The following is a 20,970-nucleotide window of genomic DNA, read 5'->3' on the forward strand; positions in this document are numbered from 1 at the left end:
TCGATGGGCCGAGTGACCTAATTCTGCTCCTATGTCTTATGGTCTTATAATCAATGGGAATCAGGGAACACACTCATTGGTTGGAGTCATATCTGGCACAAAGGAAGATGGCTGTGGTGGTTGGAGGTTAATCATCCCAGCTCCATGACATAATTGCAGGAGTTCCTCAGGGTCGTGTCCCAGGCCCAACCATCATTCGCTGCTAATCAATGACCTGTCTTCCATCACTAGGTCAGAAGTGGGGAAGGGCAGCACGGTGCACAAGTGATAGGCACTGTGGCTTCACAGCGCCAGGGTCCCAGGTTCAATTCCCCGCTGGGTCACTGTCTGTGCGGAGTCTGCACGTTCTCCCCGTGTCTGCGTGGGTTTCCTCTGGGTGCTCCGGTTTCCTCCCACAGACCAAAGACGTGCAGGTTAGGTGGATTGGCCATGATAAATTGCCCTTGGTGTCTAAAAAGGTTAGGAGGGGTTCTTGGGTTACGGAGATAGGGTGGAGGTGAAGGCTTGAGTGGGTCGGTGCAGACCCGATGGGCCAAATGGCCTTCTTCTGCACTCTGTTCTATGTTTGCGAATGACTGCACAATGTTCAGCACCATTCGCAACTCCTCAGCTAATGAAGCAGTCCATGTCCAAATGCAGCAAGACCTGGACAATTACCGGGCTTGGGCTGACAAGTGGCAAGTTACATTTGTGCCACACAGTGCCAGGCAATGACCATGTCCTGCAAAAGAGAATCTAACCACTACCCCTTGATGTTCAATGGCACTACCATCGCTGAAAACCCACAATCAACATCCTGGGGGTTACCATTGATCAGAAACTGAACTGGACTATCCATATTAATACTGTGGCTACCAGGGCAGGTCAAAGGCTACAGCGTGTAACTCACCACCGGACACCCCCCCCCCCCAAAAAGCCGGTCCCTCCATCTACAAGGCACAAGACTGGAGTGTAATGGAATACTCTCCACCTGCCTGGATGAGTGCTGCTCCAGTAAAACTCAAGAAGCGCGACACCATCCAGGACAAAGCTGTTCACTTGATTGCTCTCCCTTCCACAAACATTCAAGCCCTCTGTCGAATAGTGGCAGCTGTGCGTCACATCTACAAGATGCACTGCAGTAACTCATTAAGGTTCCTTCGACAGCACCTTCCAAACCCACGACCACTACCATCTAGGACGAGAGCAGCAGATACCCTGGGAACTCCACCACCTGGAAGTTCCCCTCGAATTCACTCACCCCCCTGACTTGGAAATGTATTGCCGTTCCTTCACTGTCGCTAGGGCAACATCCTGGAGCACTCTTCCTAACAGCACAGTGGCTGTACCTACACCTCAAGGACTGCAGCGGTTCAATAGGGCAACCCGCCACCACCTTCTGAAGGGCAACTGGGGATGGGCAATAAATGCTGGCTTCATCAGTGATGTCCACATCCCATAAATGAATTTTTAAAAATACAGCTGCAGCATGACGTGCCAATTTTTATACTCTGCCCCGTCTGCTGAAGGCAAGCATGCCATATGCCTTCTTGACTACCTTCTCCACCTGCTTTACCACTTAGTGACCTGTGGACCCTTACACCCAGATCCCTCTTCCTGTCAATACTCTTGAGGGTTCTGCCATTTACTGTATATTTCCCACCTGTATTAGACCTTCCAAAATGCATTACCTCGCATTTGTCCGGATTCAACTCCCATCTGTATTGTCTCCGCCCAAGTCTCTAACCGATCTATATCCTGTTGCATTCTCTGATAGTCCTCGTCTCTATCCGCAACTCCACAACCTTTGTCATCCGCAAACTTACTAATCAGACCAGTTACATTTTCCTCCAAATCATTTATATCTACTACAAACAGCAAAGGTCCCAGCACTGATCCCTGCAGAACACCACTAAACACAGCCCTCCATTCAGAAAAACACTACCCTGTCTTCTGTGACCGAGCCTACACTTCTTAAACAAAGGGAACAACATTAGCTATTCTCCAGTCCTATGGGACCTCACTTGTACCTAGTGAGGATACAAAGTTTCTTGTCAAGAGTCCTCAACCGTTCCTCGTACGACAAGCTGTTCATTCTAGGGATCATTCTTGTGAACCTCCTGTGGACCCTTTCCAAGGCCAGCACATCCTTCCTTAGATACGGGGCCCAAAATTGTTCTGACCAGAGCCTTAAATCGCCTCAGAAGTACAACCTTCATCTTGTATTCTAGCCCTCTTGACATGAATGCTAACGTTGCATTTGCCTTCCTAACTGCTGACTGAACCTGCACGTTAACCATAAGACAATCCTGAACCAGGACTGCCAACCCTTTGTTCTTCTGATTTCATAAGCATCTCCCCATTTAGAAAATAGTCTATGCCTCCTTTTCTCCTTCCAAAGTGCATAACCTCACACTCCATCTGCCACTTCTTTGCCCACTCTCCTAGCCTTCCAAGTCCTGCTGCATACTGCCTGTTTCCTCAATACTACCTGTCCCTCTATAGATCTTTGTATCATCTGCAAACTTAGCAGCAGTGCATTCAGCCCCTTGTTCCAGACCATTAATGTATATTGTGAAAAGTTGTGGTCCCAGCACTGACCCCTGAGGCACACCACTAGTCACTGGCTGCCATCCTGAAAAAGACCCCGTACCAGCCTCCCCGAACAGGCACCGGAATGTGGCGACTAGGGGCTTTTCACAGTAACTTCATTTGAAGCCTACTTGTGACAGTAAGCGATTTTCATTTCATTTCATTATCCCCACTCTCTGCCTTCTGCCAGTCAGCCAATCCTCTATCCATGCCAGGATCTTGCCCGTAACACCATTGGCTCTTAACATATTTCACAATCTTCTATGTGGCACCTTGTCAAAGGCCTTCTCAAAATCTAAATAAATCACTTTCACTGGTTCTCCTTTGTCTAAATTCCTTGTTACCTCCTCAAAGAACTCTAACATGACCCCCCCCTTGACAAAGCCGTGCTGACTCAGTCCTATTTTATCATGCAGTTCCAAATACTCCGCGATCTCATCTTTAATAATGGACTCTAAAATCTTACCAATGACCGAAGTCAGGCTAACCGGCCTACAATTTCCTGTCTTCTGCCTCCCTCTCCTCTTAAACAGTGGTGTTACATTAGCCACTCTGGGGTCCTTCCTGCCTCCAGTGATTCCTGAAAGATCGCCACCAATGCCTCCACAATTTCCTCAGCTATCTCTTTTAGAAATCCTGGGGTGTAATCCATCCGGTCCAGGTGATTTATCCACCTTCAGACCTTTCAGTTTCCCCAGAAGCTTTTCCTTAGTGATGGTCCCTGCGCTCCCCTCTGCCCCCTAATTCTCCTGGAGCTCTGGTATCCCACTGGTGTCTTCCACCGTGAAAGCTGATATAAAGTAACTATTCAGTTCCTCTGCCATTTCTTTGTTTCCTATTATTACTTCTCCAGCCACATTTTCCAATAGTCCAGTGCCTATTTTTGCCCCACTTGCCTTTTTATATATTGGGGATAAACTCTTCCCATCTTGCTTTATATTACTAGCTATCTTGCACTCATATTTCATCATCTCCCCACTTATTGCTCTTTTAGTTGTCTTCTGCTCACTTTTAAAGACTTTGCAATCCTCTGGCTTCCCACAATTCCTCGCTGCTTTGTATGCTTTTTTTTTTTGCTTTTTGCTGCCCATGACTTCCCTCGTCAGCCATGGATGCCTTGTCCTGCTGTGTTCAGCAACATCTCCATGCCTGCTCTTCCTGAGTCTCACTGGCCCTATTCTCTAGTTTCCCCTCAATTATTTCGCCTTCTGACCTATTGCTCTGGTTCGCATCCCCTGCTACACTAGTTTAAACCCTCCTGTGGGACACTAGCAAACCTCGCGGCCAGGATATTAATGCCTCTCCAGTTTTGATGCAAACAGTCCTTCTTGTGCAGGTCCCACCTGCCTGGAGGAGATTCGAATGGTCTAGATATCTGAAACCCTCCCTCCTACACCAGCTGTTTAGCCACGTGTTTAGCTGTACTATCATCTTATTTCTAGCTTCGCTGGCACGAGAAACAGAGAATAATCCTGAAATTACAACCCTGGAGGTTCTGTCTCCTGACTGGCCCTCTAATGTGTCAGAAACTTTTGGGATCATCCTCTTCATTATAGATTTTCCTGTTAATTCATTAAATTTAATTGCTTTCTGCAGGGTTAATGTATTACCTTTAGATCATTTTTCTGCTTATTTGCACGTGATACCAAGTGCTAATGATTAATATTTTGGGCTCATTGTCCCATCTGCCTAATGGGTTTATAGATGTTATGTGGTGTACTTTTTGGAGCAGGAGCCTATCAATATGTTTTGGTTAAAGAACCTGCTTACCAGTGGATGTGTTCATAATGGCTGCCAGTTCTTGCAATTCAGTTAATTTAAAGAGTACAGAGTGGCACACAGCCTAAACTAATAACAGAAATTAGAAGCTAGTTCAAACTTAAAATCTAGTGTGTATAAAACAAACAATGCATAATGACTGTGTGAATGTTGAGGTAGCAAAATACATTAATACAGCACGGTACATTCATATGTTCTTAAGTAATAAAAGTCAAAACACTAGAGAGCTAAGAAAACTTAAATATTCTAGAACCACAGTAGCACAGTGGTTAGCACTGCTGCCTCGGTGCCAGGAACCTAGGTTCAATTCTGGCCTTGTCTGTGGGGAGTTTACTTGTTCTCCCTGGCTGCTCCAATTTCCTCCCACAGTCCAAAGATGTGCAGGTTAGGTGGATTGGTCATGTTAAATTGACTGTGTCCAGGAATGTGCAGGTTAGGTTATGGGAATAGGATGGGGTGGGCGGGCAAGTGGACCAAGGTAGAGTGCCTGTCTGGAGGGTCGTTGCAGAGTTGATGAGCCGAATGGCCGCTTCCTGCACTGTAGGGATTCTATATATTGTGAAGAGAAATAACTGCTTTTCAAAATGACCAGTTAAAAGATTAATTCCTCGGACATCAAACAAAAGGTTTGAAATCTTGCATCTATTTTTCTTCATGCAATAGGTTTGAGTCTGGAATATAAATTGCTGTGCTAATTGCTAGGCAGTCCAGATTCCAGAGCTGAGCTCATCCAAATTGGGCTTTGCAGCATTTGCTCTGAGAAAACTTGTGTATTTAATGTGGTATCAAGTCGGGGTGCAATTTCAAATTAAGGGCCAGTCACATGATACTTGTGTCCGGCATCGATTAATTACACTCTAGTAGATATCATATTTGGTTATTTGATTAATAGACTTCAACTATTTAATCAGAACTAAACTCCAAATTCATTATTAAACATGACCTTCCATGGTATGAAAGCTGTTGCTTTATTTCTAGTTTTTAGTTTGTTTGTTTCTCCATAAAAAACAGTTTCTCTCCCTCTGCAGAGGTTTGGTACAACCACTATCCTCCCACCTATCCAGACCTTCTGTTTCTTTAAGTTAAAGGAAACATTTTATTGCAACCAGGTTGTAATGCCCCACGTTCGTAGCACCCTGCATTTTCTTCTAAAATCAGGCAGCACGGTGGCACAGTGGCGCCGAGGCCCCAGGTTCGTTTTTGGCTCAGGGTCACTGTCCGTGTGGAGTTCGCACATTCTCCCCGTGTTTGTGTCAATTTTGCCCCTACAACCCAAAAGATGTGCAGTATAGGTGGATTGACCATGCTAAATTGCCCCTTTATTGGAAAAAATGAATTGGGTACTCGAAATTGATTTTTTTTTTAATGCCATTTAAATGTTGCTTATTTGAAAAGTTTTGACATGCACACATATTTTTAAAAATATACTTGTTAATATTTCATATTTTGCCATATCTCTACAAGGCGACACATGTTCAAGGACATGGTTTTGACATGCATACATATTTTAAAAAATATACTTGTTGATATTTGTTCATATTTTTCCATATCTCTACAAGGTGACACATATTCAAGGACATGGTAAGATTACTGGCAAAAACCAGGTCACAACTCATTGCAGTGATGGCAGCACACAAATCATCAACTCCAAGAACATACTAATTGCTACAGGGTCAGAGGTTACACCTTTCCCTGGGATTCAGGTACATGAGCTAACTGAGTTTGTTTTTGTAAATTATTTTTATTGATTTCCAAAAGAGGAAAGGAACAGGTAAACAAAGAACAAGACTGCACAAATGCAGCTCCCCATAGTAAACGGATAAATAGAAACTATATAAAACAAACAGTAAAATTAACAGTCAACAGTAATTGCTCAGTGGGCTAGACAGCTGGTTTGTAATGCAGAACAAGGCCAGCAGCATGGGTTCAATTCCTGTACCGGCTGAGAATTCTGAATTCTGTCAGTGTACCCGAACAGATGCCAGAATATGGCGACTGGGGGATTTTCACCGTAACTTCATTGCAGTGTTAATGTAAGTCTACACCATGCCTCACGGTAGCATGGTGGTTAGCATCACTGCTTCACAGCTCCAGTGGTCCCAGGTTCGATTCCCGGCTGGGTCACTGTCTGTGTGGAGTCTGCACGTCCTCCCCGTGTGTGCGTGGGTTTCCTCCGGGTGCTCCGGTTTCCTCCCACAGTCCAAAGGTGTGCGGGTTAGGTGGATTGGCCATGCTAAATTGCCCGTAGTGTAAGGTTAATGGGGGGATTGTTGGGTTACGGGTATACGGGTTATGTGGGTTTAAGTAGGGTGATCATTGCTCGGCACAACATCGAGGGCCGAAGGGCCTGTTCTGTGCTGTACTGTTCTATGTTCTATGTTCTACTTGTGACAATAAAAAGATTATTATTATTAACTCTAAAGAAACAGACATCTGTTTGGCATCTACAAAAAACAATTCTCATTGGATCCTCTTGTGGTATTCTTAATCTTTCCAAATATAGAAAAGGCATTATGGGCGCAATCCTACGGCCACGTTGTACTTGAAAATCATCTCGCCATTGCGCAGCATAGCCATTGAAAGCCAGGATATCTCGTTCCCGGGATCTACCTGCCTTGCACGATTCAGCGCAATCCCGTGAGATGAATCAGGCCCACAATGGGCAGGATCACCTTTTGACAAATCTGCATATTAGAGCAAGGCAGTAAGCCTTATTCTAAGCTGCAGTTTCCTGAAGTACCCGGGGCTTTGGGATTCAATTCCTTCGCCGCAGAGACCTCTGGTGCATGCTGTTCAGCATTGGTCCCCACAAACGGGAGCGGTACGGCACTCGTGGGGAGTCTCCAAGGGCATCAGAGGCCCCTAGCTTAATGTTCTTTGGGAGGGGTGATGACCTGGCATTGTTGGTGTGACCTGGTGCCCTGGCAGTGCCAGCCTGGACCCTGGCTTGCGCGATCGGGCAGGATTTGCCCAGCGTGAGGGGGGTGAGTGTGAAGGGGCTGGGGACCCCCTCCCTTGTGTTTGGGCTTTGTGGATTGGGGTGGGGGGAGGACAGGGATTCTTTCGGAGGCCTCGGAGACCAAACGCCATTTAAAAATGGCACTCCTATCTCTCGCTGAAATGGGGAGTTCCAGCGAGCAGAGCTTCCATTGTAAAAAATGGAACTGTGTGTGGTCTTGGTTCCCTGTTCATGTCCCTTATTCAACACAAGTCGCGTTGAATAGCCATGTATTTCTCAGCACTGCGAGTAGTGGGAAACACTCACTACATGCACTTGCTCAGGGACTTTGTTCCCTTTTGGGAAGATACGGTCTTCAAACCAGGATGTAATGAAGCATTGGGTGTCTTGGGGGACTTCCAGGTTAATAAAATCCGCCTGCGGGCTATTAATGAAGCAAGTGCAATAACATCTGCCTCAATCTTGGTGAAACTGACCAGTGAAGATGGAACTCCAAATGTGGCTTTCAAAGGACAAGGCTGTCAATATGTAGAACTTTGGAAAGTGTCAAAGAAGGATGACCAAAAACCAGCCATCTTCGGATGCGAGCAGCACGTATGGGTATGGTTTGCAGGGGCGAGTGAGCACATGTCGCATTTGTTGCTTGCGTTGTAGAAAAACTTGCTAATTCTGGGATTTGAACTCATGTTCCCAGAGGATTCCTCTGGGCCTCTGGTTAGTTAGTACTGTGACATTACCACTATGCTATAGTCTTCCCTTGTTCTCATTTGGTATGCTCCCATGTTTTTACAATAACTTAAGTTAATCCATCATGCTGTTTGAAATGGTTTTGTGGAAATTGCAGTACAAAATATGACCATTCAGCCCATTGCACCTGCGCTCGCGCAGGCTCAAGTTGGCATTTCAACATTCGTCCTAATCTCTATCCAGTCTCCTTATTTCCAGCATTTTTGCTATGGTGCTTTTATGTTTGGAACCTGTTCATGTTCTTTACCTGTCGGTCAGTTTCTCAAGTCTGAATTAACAATATTAATGTGCCATACCCACAGATTGATGAAGAGACTATTGTGTCATCGACAGGAGCCTTGTCATTAAAGCAAGTTCCTGAGAAGTTGGTGGTTATTGGTGCTGGTGTCATTGGTGTTGAATTGGTAAGAAATAGGAAATTGAATGGATGAAAAGTATTTGATGATGTTGAAAACTCAAAAATGATACCCTACTTTCCGATTCATCATAGAATCATCCAGCACAGAAGGAACCAGCTGTTTGGTAGAGCAGTCCAATGTGTCCCAGTGCCCTGATCTTTCGTAATTCATCTGCAATTTCTTTCCCCCTTCAATTGTTTATCCAATTCCCTTTTGAATGTTGCTATTGAATCTGGTTCTACCAGCGTGTTCCCCAGATCACAGAGACTCAATATTTTGAAAAGAAAACATGTCCATCTATCCTTTGTGTTTTTGTCAATGATCTGTTTTCAGGTTACTGACCCTTCTGCCGCTACAAACTGTTTTTGGCTATCTGCTTATCAGAAGACCGTATAACTTTGAATACCTCTTTTATATCTCCTCTTAATCTCTCCAATAAGGAGAGCAATTCCAGCTTTTCGAGTCCCTCATCCTGACAAACATACTTGTAAATCTCTCCTCTCCTAGGCCTTAACTTCACCCCTGTAATGATGCACTTCCAGAGACTTCATTAACGATCAAAAAGGAATTTATTTTTCAAAAACTTTGATTCTAACTGTGTGTTTGCAGTTAAATCTAAAACACTTCTACCTGGGAACTCCTCCCTCTTATGGTGATTCCCCACTTTTCAGTCCCATTTGGTGTCACAGGGCAGGTGACCCCTACTCTGCTCTGTTGCCCTTAGGCACAATTCCTAAAAATGTGGTGCCTAGAATTGGAAACTATAAATTACGTTAAAACTTTATAAATCACTAGTTCATCCTCAGCTGGATTACTATATCATAGTCATTGTGGCACAGAAAGAGGCCACATGTGGCTCATCAAATCCATGCTAGAACTTCCTTGCTTTTATAAATTGTTTATTATTAATGGGGTTAGTGTAGCAAAAGGGCGACACGGAGGCATAGTGTTTAGCACTGCTGCCTCACAGTTCCAGGATCCCAGGTTCAATTCCAGCCTTGGGTGACAGCCTGTGTGGAGGTTGCACGTTCTCCCTATGTCTGCATGGGTTTCCTCCGCAGTCCAAAGATGTGCAGGTTAGGTGAATTGCCCAGGCTAAATTGCCCCTTAGTGTCCAAAAAAAAGGTTAGGCGGGATACTGGGTTACGGGGATAGTGTGGAGGTGTTGTCTTAAGTAGGGTGCTCTTTCCAAGGGCCGGTGCAGACTCGATGGACCGAATTCTACGAAAATGGTGATCAATTTTAAAACTATAGATTATCCGTCAGTCACCCTTCAATACTGGTCCATGTTAGCCTGTTGGGTGTTTTCAGTACCTGTCAGAGAATGTAACTCCAAACAACTCCTGTAAATTTGTATCTGGGACCCATTCGCCTTGAAACAAATATCAAGACAGTGTGAAAGTAATATGGAAAATAAGTCATTAAGTTTATAAACTATTGCATGTAGTATGCTCAAAGAACACTTCCTTTTTGGCAGTTTGACTACGGAGTACCCTGATCTGTCTCACAGCCAACAATCATGCTTCTTCCAGCAGGGTTGATTAATGTCTCACCGGGAGCTGGACCTGGTTATTCCTTCTACACATCCATCCAGGGACAATCAGTTAACTGTACAGGCTAGAAGTCACGTGATGCCTTCTAATCTGTGATTTCATAGAATCGTACAGTGCAGAAGGAGGCCATTTGGCCCATCGAGTCTGCACTGACCCTCTGAAAGCATCTCACCGAGGCCCACTCCCCCTCCTCATCCCTGATACCCCACCCAACCTCTGAACACTAAGGGGCAATTTAGCATGGCCAATCCAACTAACCCGCACATCTTTGGACTGTGGGAGGAAACCGGAGCACCCGGAGGAAACCCACACAGACATGGGGAGAACGTGCAAACTCCACACAGACTGTTGCCCTGTTCAGAAATGAACCCGGGTCCCTGGTGCTTTGAGACAGCAGCACTAACTACTGTGCCATCGTGCTGCCCAACAAAGAAAAACTACTCTACATTAATCCTATTTCCTGGTACTTGGTGGTTATGACATTTCAAGTGCTCATCCAAGTACTTTTTAAAGATTGAGATTTCCTGCCTCAACTACCCTCCCAGGCAGGACATCCCAGATTCCCACCACTGTCTGGATGAAAAGAATGTTCCTCAAATCCCCTCTAAACCTCCTGCCTTTCACCTTAAAATTATGCCCCCTTGTTATTGATCCTTCAATTCAGGGGAACAGCTGCTTTCTATCCACCCTGTCCATGTCCCTCATAATCTTGTACACCTCAATCAGGTTCCCTCTCCGCCTTCTCTGCTCTAAAGAAAACATCCTGGTGAACCTCCTCTGCACCCCCTCTAGCGCAATTAAATCCTTCCTATAGTGCGGTGACACTACTGAACACAGTAGTGTTCTCCTATTACTCCTATTGCAACTAAACCAAAGTTCTCCACAGCTTCAACATAACCTTCCTGCTCTTATAATGGTAGCACGGTAGTTAGCACTGTTGTTTCACAGCGCCAGGGTCCCAGGTTCGATTCCTGCTTGGGTCATTGCCTGTGCGGAGTCCTTACATTTTCCCCGTGTCTGCATGGGTTTCTTCTGGGTGCTCCAGTTTCCTCCCACAAGTCCTGAAAGACGTCCTTGTTAGGTGAATTGGACATTCTGAATTCTGTGTACCCGAACAGGCGCCAGAATGTGGGATTTTAACAGTAACTTCATTACAGTGTTAATGTAAGCCTATTTGTGACAATAATAAAGATTATTATTAATCTCTGCCACGACTGATAAAGGCAAGTATGCCTTCTTAACTATCCTATTAACCTGTTTTGCGCCTTCAGGATTCTGTCGATAAGCACCACAAGAACCCTCTGTTCTTCTGAGCTTCCTAGTGTCCTGCCGTTCATTTGAGTACTCTCTTGTCTTGTTACTCCTTCCAAAGTACATCACCTCACACTTTCCAGGGTTAGATTCCATTTGCCCAATCTGTCTGTATCCTCCTGTTACCTCAGACCTTCTTCACTGTCAAGCACCCGGCCAATCATTGTGTCACCTGCAACCTTACTTATCACACACACACACACACACACACACACCCGCCCCCCCCAAACATTTTCTTCTGTATCGTTTATATAGCACTGATCCTTGTGGTGCGCCACTGGACACCAGTATCCAGTCATACAAATAGCCTTCTGTCTCCTATCACTAAGCCAATTTTGGATCCAACTTGCCATGTTACCCTGGATCCCATGTGCTTTTACCTTCTTTTGTTTGACTCCCATGTGGGACCTTGTCAAAGGCTTTTTTGAAATCCATATAAATGGCATCAACTACACTACTCTCATCAATACACCTGGTCACCACCTCAAAAAATCAGTCAGATTTGTTATGCATGACCTCTCTGATAAAGCCATGCTGGGTGCCCCTGATCACCTTTGCCTCTCCAAGTGGAATTTGATTTTATCCTTCAGCATTTTCTCCAATAGTTTCCCCACCACCAGTGTGAGACTCACTGATCTGTAATTCCCTGGTCTATCTCTACCACCATTTTTGAAAAGTGGAACCACATTAGCAGGATAAAGCAGGAGTAAAATTTTGAACTGGAGGAAGTAATTTTTTTCAGAAATGAGGAGGAACTTGGCTGAGGTGGACTGGCCAGCATTGCTAGAGGATAAATCAGTGGAAAACCAGTGGGAAGCGCTAAAACGAGAGATCCTAAATATACAAATTAGACATGTCATCTCCAAAAATAAGACTGCTGTCAAATCACCCCCTCCAGTCAATCAATATTCCTCCAGACACCCCCCCCCCCCCCCAACCCGGGTTGTCTGGAGGAATATTGGTGAAGATCAAACAGATAAAGATAGGCACAAAGAACTAAGCACTGCAGATAACCTAGACGAATATAGAAAGTGCAGGGACAAAGTTGAAAAAGAAATGAGGAAATCAAAGAGCACGTGAAAAAAGATTAGCAAATCAAGTTAAAGAAAACCCAAAGATGTTTTACCAATATATGAATGGTAAACAGTTAGTTAAGGAAAAAGTGGGACCTAGCAGATATAGCGAAGGAACTTGTGTGTTGCTGTGGGAAGAATTTTAAATGAATATTTTGTCTCCGTGTTTATAAAGGAAATGGATGATGCAGATAAAGTAGTCCAGGGGGAACACTGAGATATTGGATGGGATATGCACAAAGAGAGAGGAAGTACTCAAAGGATTAAGATTCTTGAAAGTTGATAAGTTGCCAAGGCCAGATAGATTGTTTCCGAGGCTACTGAAGGAGGTCAGGGAGGAGGTAGCAGATGCTCTGAGTTCTCACTCGATATAGGGGCAGACTGGAGAAATGCAAACGTGGCCCCATTGTTTAATAAGGGATCAAAGAAAATGCCAAACAATTCCAGGCCAGTCTTGCGTGAGAAGTGGACAAATTACTAAAATCAATACTGCGAGATAGGATTAACTCGCATAGAAAGGCATGGCCGAGTCAGGGATAATCAGCACTAATTTGTTAAAGGAAGGTCTTGCCTCACAAATGTGATTGCAGTGACAAGAAGGGTTGATGAAGGTAGTGCAGTGGATGGTGTGTACATGGATTTTTGCAAAGCGTTTGGCAAAGTCCCACGTGGCAGATACGTCAAGAAAGTGAAAGCCCATGGGCTACAGGGCAATGTGGCGAACTGGATAAAAAGCTGGCTTAGTGACAGGAAACAAAGGGTAATGGTCAATGGCTGCCCTTGTAATTGGAAAATTGTTCAAGTGATGTTCCACTTGTTGGGACCCTTACTATTTGAGTGATATATTGATGATTTGGACGTGAACGTGGGGAGCGTTATTGGGAAATTTGCAGACGATACAAAGATTGGCCAAGTGGTGGACAGTGCAGAGGGTAGCTACAATCTCCAAAATGATATAGATGGGTTGGTGGGTGCGCGGTAAAGTGGCAGTTGGAATTTTAACACCAAGAAGTGTGAGGTCGTCCATTTAGGAATAAAAGCAAATTACTGCGGATGCTGGAATCTGAAACGAAAGGAAAATGCTGGAAAATCTCAGCAAGTCTGGCAGCATCTGTAAGGAGAGAAAAGAGCTAATGTTTCGAGTCCGATGACTTTGTCAAATCTCAGCTTTGACAAAGAGTCATCGGACTCGAAACGTTAGCTCTTTTCTCTCCCTACAGATGCTGCCAGACATGCTGAGATTTTCCAGCATTTTCCCATCCATTTAGGAAGGTCAAAGTAATTTTAAAAATAAATTTAGAGTAACCAATTCACTTTTTTCCAATTAAGCTTTGCCAATCCACCAACCCTGCACATCTTTGGGTAGTGGGGCGATACCCACACAAACACTGGGAGAATGTGCAAACTACACACTGACAGTGACCCAGAGTTGGGATCAAAACTGGGACCTCGGCACTGTGAGGCAGCAGGGCTAACCACTGCACCACCGTGCTGCCCTGAAGTCAAACAGTTATAGGGAGTATCCAATAAATGGGAATATATTAGGAGGGGTACATGAAGTGAGAGATCTTGGCATACAAATACAGGTGCCTAAAGGCAGCAGTTCAAGTAGACAAGGTTGTTAAGAAAGCATATGGAATGCTCCTTTATTGGCAGAAGTATAGAATATACAAGTAATGTTGGATGTTTCTCTAATCTTACCCGCCAATGCTTTTTCATGCCCCCTCTGCTCTCCTAATTACTTTTTTGAGTTTCCCCCCTGCACTTTCTGTGCTCCACAGGGGCCTCTAGATCTGCTCCTTTTGTACCTCTGTTTCCCTTCCTATCCAAAGAACAAAGAAAATTACAACACAGGAACAGGTCCTTTATCTAAACCTGTCGCCTATTTTCCAAGGTCTACTTCCCTCTGTTCCCGCCCGTTCATATACCTGTCTAGATGCCTCTTAAATGATGCTATCGTGCCCGCTTCTACCACCTCCGCTGGTAAAGCGTTCCAGGCACCCACCACCCTCTGCATAAAAAACATCCCAAAAACACCTTCCTTAAACTTTCTCCCCCTCACCTTGAAATCGTGACCCCTTGTAACTGACATCCCCACAATTGGGAAAAGCTTGTTGGTATCTCCCCTGTCCATACCTCTCATAATTTTGTAGACCTCAATCAGGTCCCCCCTCAATCTCCGTCTTTCCAACGAAAACAATCCTAATCTACTCAACCTTTCTTCATAGCTAGCACCCTCCGTACCAGGCAACATCCTGGTGAACCTCCTCTGCACCCTCTCCAAAGCATCCACATCCTTCTGGTAATGTGGCGACCAGAACTGCACGCAGTATTCCAAATGCGGCCGAACCAAAGTCTTATACAACTGTAACATGACCTGCCAACTCTTGTACTCAATACCCCGTCCGATGAAGACAAGCATGCTGTATGCCTTCTTGACCACTCTATCGACCTGCGTTGCCACCTTCAGGGTACAATGGACCTGAACTCCCAGATCTCTCTGTACATCAATTTTCCCCAAGACCCTTCCATTGACCATATAGTCCGCTCTTGAATTTGATCTTCCAAAATACATCACCTCGCATTTGCCTGGATTGAACTCCATCTGCCATTTCTCTGCTCAACTCTCCAATCTATCTATATTTTGTTGTATTCTCTGACAGTCCTCCTCGCTATCTGCAACTCCACCAATCTTAGTATCATCTGAAAACTTGCTAATCAGACCACCTATACCTTCCTCCAGGTCATTTATGTAGATCACAAACAACAGTGGTCCGAGCACGGATCCCTATGGAACACCACTCGTCACCCGTCTCCATTTTGAGACACTCCCTTCCACCACTACTCTCTGTCTCCTGTTGCCCAGCCAGTTCTTTATCCATCTAGCTAGTACACCCTGAGCCCCATACGACTTCACTTTTTCCATCAACCTGCCATGGGAAACCTTATCAAACGCCTTACTGAAGTCCATGTATATGACATCTACATCCCTTCCCTCATCAATTAACTTTGTCACTTCCTCAAATAATTCTATTAGGTTTGTAAGACATGACCTTCCCTGCACAAAGCCATGCTGCCTATCACTGATAAGTCTATTTTCTTCCATTTGTGAATAGATCCTATCCCTCAGTATCTTCTCCAACAGTTTGCCTACCACTGACGTCAAGCTCGCAGGTCTATAATTCCCTGGATTATCCCTGCTACCCTTCTTAAACAAAGGGACAACATTAGCAATTCTCCAGTCCTCCGGGACCTCACCTATGCTCAAGGATGCTGTAAAGATATCTGTTAAGGCCCCAGCTATTTCGACCCTCGCTTCCCTCAGTAACCTGGGATAGATCCCATCCAGTCCTGGGCACTTGTCCACCTTAATGTCTTTTAGAATATCCAAAATTTCCCCCTTCCGTATGACAACTTGACCTAGAGTATTTAAACATCCATCCCTAGCCTCAACATCCGTCTTGTCCCTCTCCTTTGTGAATACCGATGCAAAGTACTCATTAAGAATCTCACCCATTTCCTCTGAGTCCATGCATAAATTCCCTCTTTTGTCTTTGAGTGGGCCAATCCTTTCTCTAGTTACCCTCTTGCTCCTTACATACGAATAAAAGGCTTTGGGATTTTCCTTAACCCTGTTAGCCAAAGATATTTCATGACCCCTTTTAGTCCTCTTTATTGCGCGTTTGAGATTCGTCCTACTTTCCCAATATTCCTCCAAAGCTTCATCAGTTTTGAGTTGCCTCGATCCTATGTATGCTTCCTTTTTCATCTTGGCTAGTCTCATAATTTCACCCGTCATCCATGGTTCCCTAATCTTGCCATTCCAGTCCTGAATATTCCTAGACATCAAGGGTTCGCTGGAATTGTTGCTGCTGCATTTCACCCTAAAGGGAACATCTTGTACCTGTACTCTTGCCAATTCCATTTTGAATGCCCACCACTGTTGTGCTGTAGATTTACCCAGAAGTAGCTGTTCCCAATCTACTTCGGCCTTATTTTAATAAAATCAGACTTCCCCGATCCAAAGTCCTTTTTTGCAGACCATCTTTTTCTTTTCCAATACAAATCTAAAACGTGGTGTTGTGGTCACTATCACTGAAATGCTACCTTTAACATCTTGTCTGGCTTCATTCCCCAGAACTAGGTCCAGCACTACAGCATCCCTTGTTGGACCTTCAACGTGTTGATTTAAAAAGCTCTTTAATACATTTCAAGAAATCTGCTCCCTTTACAATGTGACTATCCCAATTAATGTTGGGGAAGTTGAAATCTTCTATTGTTTTTGCACACTCGGTGAATTGCCTACATATCTACACCTCTATTGCCCGCTGACTATTTGGTGGTCTATAATACCTTGCCAGCAGTGTGACTGTCCCATTTTTATTCCTAAGCTCTATCCACAAAGCCTCATTAAAAGACCCTTTCAAGATATTGTACTTTACTGCAGTAACTCACTTCTTAATTAATAATGTAACATCACTTCCACTTTTGCACCCTCCCTGTCCTTCCTGAGGATTCTATATCCCGGAATGTTGAGCTGCCAGTCCTGCCCCAACCTCAACCACATCTGTGATGGCAACTCCACGTGTCAATACATGCTCTTAACTCCTCTGTCTTATCTATGATACTCCTAGCATTGAGGAAGAGGCCATCCAGCCTCTCCTTACTCCTTGAAACTCAACATTCTGTGCCCCTGTCAAAATAGTTGAAATTGCTCCCAGCAGCACTCTCAAACCCACCTGCAGGGATGATCGTCCTGTTCTGGTTCAGATGGAGACTCCTGCTTGTACAGGTCCCACTTTTCCCAGAAACAACCCTAACGATCCAGAAATCTAAACCCCTTCCTCCTGCACCAACTCTTGAGCCACGCTAATCTGCCCTATTTTCTCATTTCTACACTCGCGACCATGTGGCACTGGGAGTAATCGAGAGATTACGACTTTTGAAATCCTGCTCTTTAGTCTACTGCCTAAATTCTTGATGACAGGCTTCATCTCTCATTCTACCTATATCATTGGTACCAATGTGTACCACGTCCTCGGTTTTATCATTGCAGGTGTACTGCTTCTGGCCACTAGGCTATTGGAGGACCAGTTAGGTCATGCAGTCACTCAGCCGTGCTAATATGATGGCGCTTTTGAGCTGCCAGGATGTTCTTTTCATCCTGAGCATGACTCTTAAAGGTGACCCAACCTCTATCTTACAAACTCTTGGGTCTCATACTTTGTACTCCACCTGTTTGTCCTGCTTGTCAGTGAATGATATCTCAGGCAATGTTCCCTCTGAACTGTGTGGATGTGCGACAATGCAGCCATCTAGAATGTACCACACAGGGAGCAAAGAGACCACTCGAGTGCAGTATCTTTAGTTGCAGCATACGCAACTGCACAGCAATATTCAAAAGGCCACACAGTGCAGCAGATGGACCATATACATTGAAGGGAACTTCAGTGAAGCAGCCTCACATGTCAGCAACAGTCTGTAGCATCTGCCTCTGTCCCTGACAATGTGATTCCTCAAGTGTAGGAATATCTGCACCAGCACCACTTCCAGGGAGGGTGAAATGAAACCAGTGCTCTTGCTGCACTCCTCCCTGCTGTGTTATTGAATGGGTTAGTATGTTTGTTGCAGCAGTGGGTATTTGGGAGTCATAATGTTCATCTGTCTCCAGGGCTCCGTGTGGCAACGACTTGGCTCAGAAGTGACAGCTATTGAATTCTTGGGACATGTTGGAGGAATTGGCATTGACATGGAGATCACAAAGAATTTTCAGCGCATTCTTCAGAAGCAGGGTCTGAAGTTTAAACTCAACACAAAGGTTACTTCATCAGCTAAGAGACCTGATGGAAAAATTGATGTTTTGTGAGTATGAAATGCAAATGTATCTGGAATGGATTAATTAGGGTTCATCAAGAAGTGCTGTAAACCGCACACATGTTCCAGTATATTGAAGTCTGAAGTATTTTATCTGCTTTTTCTAGTTTTGAGGCAGCAGCTGGTGGAAAGGCAGATACTATAACGTGTGATGTGTTGCTGGTGAGCATTGGACGTCGGCCCTTCACTGACAATCTGGGACTGCAGGAGGTGGGGATTGAAGTCGACAAGAGGGGTCAAATACCTGTAAACAATCGTTTCCAGACAAAAATTCCAAAGTAAGTGATCCTTTTGCATGGCTATAGAATTATTGAATTCTCCTCTCTACAGATATTCTAGAAATAGCGAGATGACTGTGGACCATTCAGCATGTATCGCTGTGTGTTACCAAGCTGTGGATAGTTGAGAACGTAGTAACAGGAATTGGTTGTGTGGCCACTTGAGCATGCTCAGCCAATCAGTTATAACGGCTGATTTGTGACCTAATTCCCATTTACCCGCCAAAGTAAGTAGCAGACTCCAGCTTGGCAGAGTTTTGTTTCGACAAAGTACTTAAAAATTTAGTGCATGAGAACACTCTGTGCAGTGAGGAAAAGAGATTTTGTTTTGGACATTAAAAACAAGGAGCAATGTGAGTGATGGCGTAAGAGACAGCAAGACCAGGTGAATAGGTGGTAATTGTTTCTATTTAATTGTTCGGAATGTAAAGACATGACTAAGAAATAAATCACATCCTGGATGCTTCTAATGTCCTGGATAACCATCGTACAGGAGGCGTTAGCAGCTGGAACAGCTCGTGGTTTGGCTTTGGAATCGTTATAGCACATTCAGATGGTTCAGAGCTTTGTGACAGCATGCTTAATACACAAGCACAGAGGGAAAAGAAGATGAGGGCCATCAAGCAGGTAAAGTAGGGATTCCATACTCTCCAATTGGGATGGAAGCCTGAACATAGATTCTGAAGGGAGTGGATCAAAGTTGGAAATGGAATCTCAGTAAACAAGTAGAAACAGTCCATAAAATAAGCAACAGGTAAGTTATTCAGTCATACATAACATGCAAGTAATCCAGTGAGTAAGACAGATGATTTGATGGTACAGATAGACATTTGGAAGTATGATAGTATAGCTGTTATTGCAACAAGGGATTGGCAGTTCAACAGCATTTTCAGATGGGATACATTTGGGGTAGTGGTATTGTCACTGGACTAATAAACCAGAAACCCAGGGTCATACTCAGGGGACCCGGGTTTGAATCCTGCTACTGCAGATGGTGAAATTTGAATTCATAAAAAATTTGGAAGTAAAAGTTTAATAACCATGAAACCATTGCCCATCTGGTTCACTTTAGGGATGGAAATCTGCCCTTGTTACCTGGTCTGGCCTACATGTGACACCAGACATGTGGCTGACTCTTAACTGACCGTCAAGGGCAATTAGAGATGGGCAATAAATGCTGGCCCAGCCAGCGGTGCCCAAATCCCATAAACAATTTTTTAAAAATGTATACAGGACAACTTGGTTAACAGTGAGGTTGAGTGCCTTGGGTTACAGAAAGATATGGACGGGATGGTCAAATGTGTAGAAAAGTGGCAGAACGGGCAGTGTGCTGGCGCAGTGGTTAGCAGTTCAGCCTCATGGAGTTGACATTCCAGGTTCGATCTCGGCTCTGGGTCACTGTCCGTGTGGCGTTTGCACATTCCCCCTGTGTTTGTGTGGGTTTCGTCCTCACAACCCAAAAATATGCAGGGTAGGTGGATTGGCCACGCTAAATTGCCCCATAATTGACAAAAATGAATTGGGAACATAGAACAGAAGGAGCCCATTCGACCCATCAATCAGCACCGACCCACTTAAGCCCTCACTTCCACCCTATCCCCGTAACCCAATAACCCCTCTTCACCTTTTTGGTCGCTAATGGCTATTTATGGCCAATCCACCTAACCTGCATGGCTTTGGACTGTGGGAGGAAACCGGAGCACCCGGAGGAAATCCACACAGACATGGGGAGAACGTGCAGACTCCGCACAGACAGTGACCCAGCAGGGAACCAAACCTGGGACCCTGGGGCTGTGAAGCCACAGTGCTATCCACTTGTGCTACCGCATTGCCCCAAATTTATTTTAAAAAAGAAAAGTGGCAGATGGAAATTAACCGTGAAAGTGTGAGGTGATAGACTTCAGAAAGACTAATGTGACAAGGAAGTATTCAATGAATGGCCTGACACTGGGAAGTTCTGAGGAACAAAGGGACTTTGGTGTGTTTGTTCACAAATCTCTAAAGGCAGAGGGCAGTTTGATAGTGTGGTGAAAAAGGCATATGAACATTTGCCTTTTTCAATCGTGGCATGGATAACAAGAGCAAGGAGGTCATGTTGGAGTTGTATAGAACTTTGGTGAGGCCACAGCTGGAGTATTGTGTGCAATTCTGAAGACCGAGGGGTGACCTGATCGAGGTGTACAAGATTATGCTTGTTCCCCTTAGCTGGGGGAACAGCAATTATGATGCCATTAGACATGACTTAGGATGTATAGGTTGGAGAAGTAGGCTGCAAGGGTTGGGCACACTGGATATGTGGAGCTTGTTCAAGGAACAGCTATTGCGTGTTCTTGATAAGTACGTACCAGTCAGACAGGGAGGAAGGGGTAGAGCGAGGGAACCGTTGTTTACCAAAGAAGTGGAATCTCTTGTTAAGAGGAAGAAGGA

At 44.7% G+C, this 20,970-nt stretch overlaps 1 protein-coding gene across 1 annotated transcript in view; it reads left to right on the forward strand.

The window, feature by feature from the left end:
* The window catches only part of dldh (dihydrolipoamide dehydrogenase), a 72,994-nt gene that overhangs the window by 43,105 nt on the left and 8,919 nt on the right, over positions 1-20,970 (forward strand). Inside the window, 4 exon segments of the mRNA XM_038812200.1 lie at positions 5,910-6,053; positions 8,359-8,460; positions 18,063-18,253; positions 18,373-18,543. Of these exon segments, the coding sequence (XP_038668128.1) occupies positions 5,910-6,053; positions 8,359-8,460; positions 18,063-18,253; positions 18,373-18,543 (608 nt within the window).

The sequence above is a fragment of the Scyliorhinus canicula genome, chromosome 11 (genome assembly GCF_902713615.1).
Source record: "Scyliorhinus canicula chromosome 11, sScyCan1.1, whole genome shotgun sequence".
Taxonomy (NCBI): Eukaryota; Metazoa; Chordata; class Chondrichthyes; order Carcharhiniformes; family Scyliorhinidae; genus Scyliorhinus; species Scyliorhinus canicula.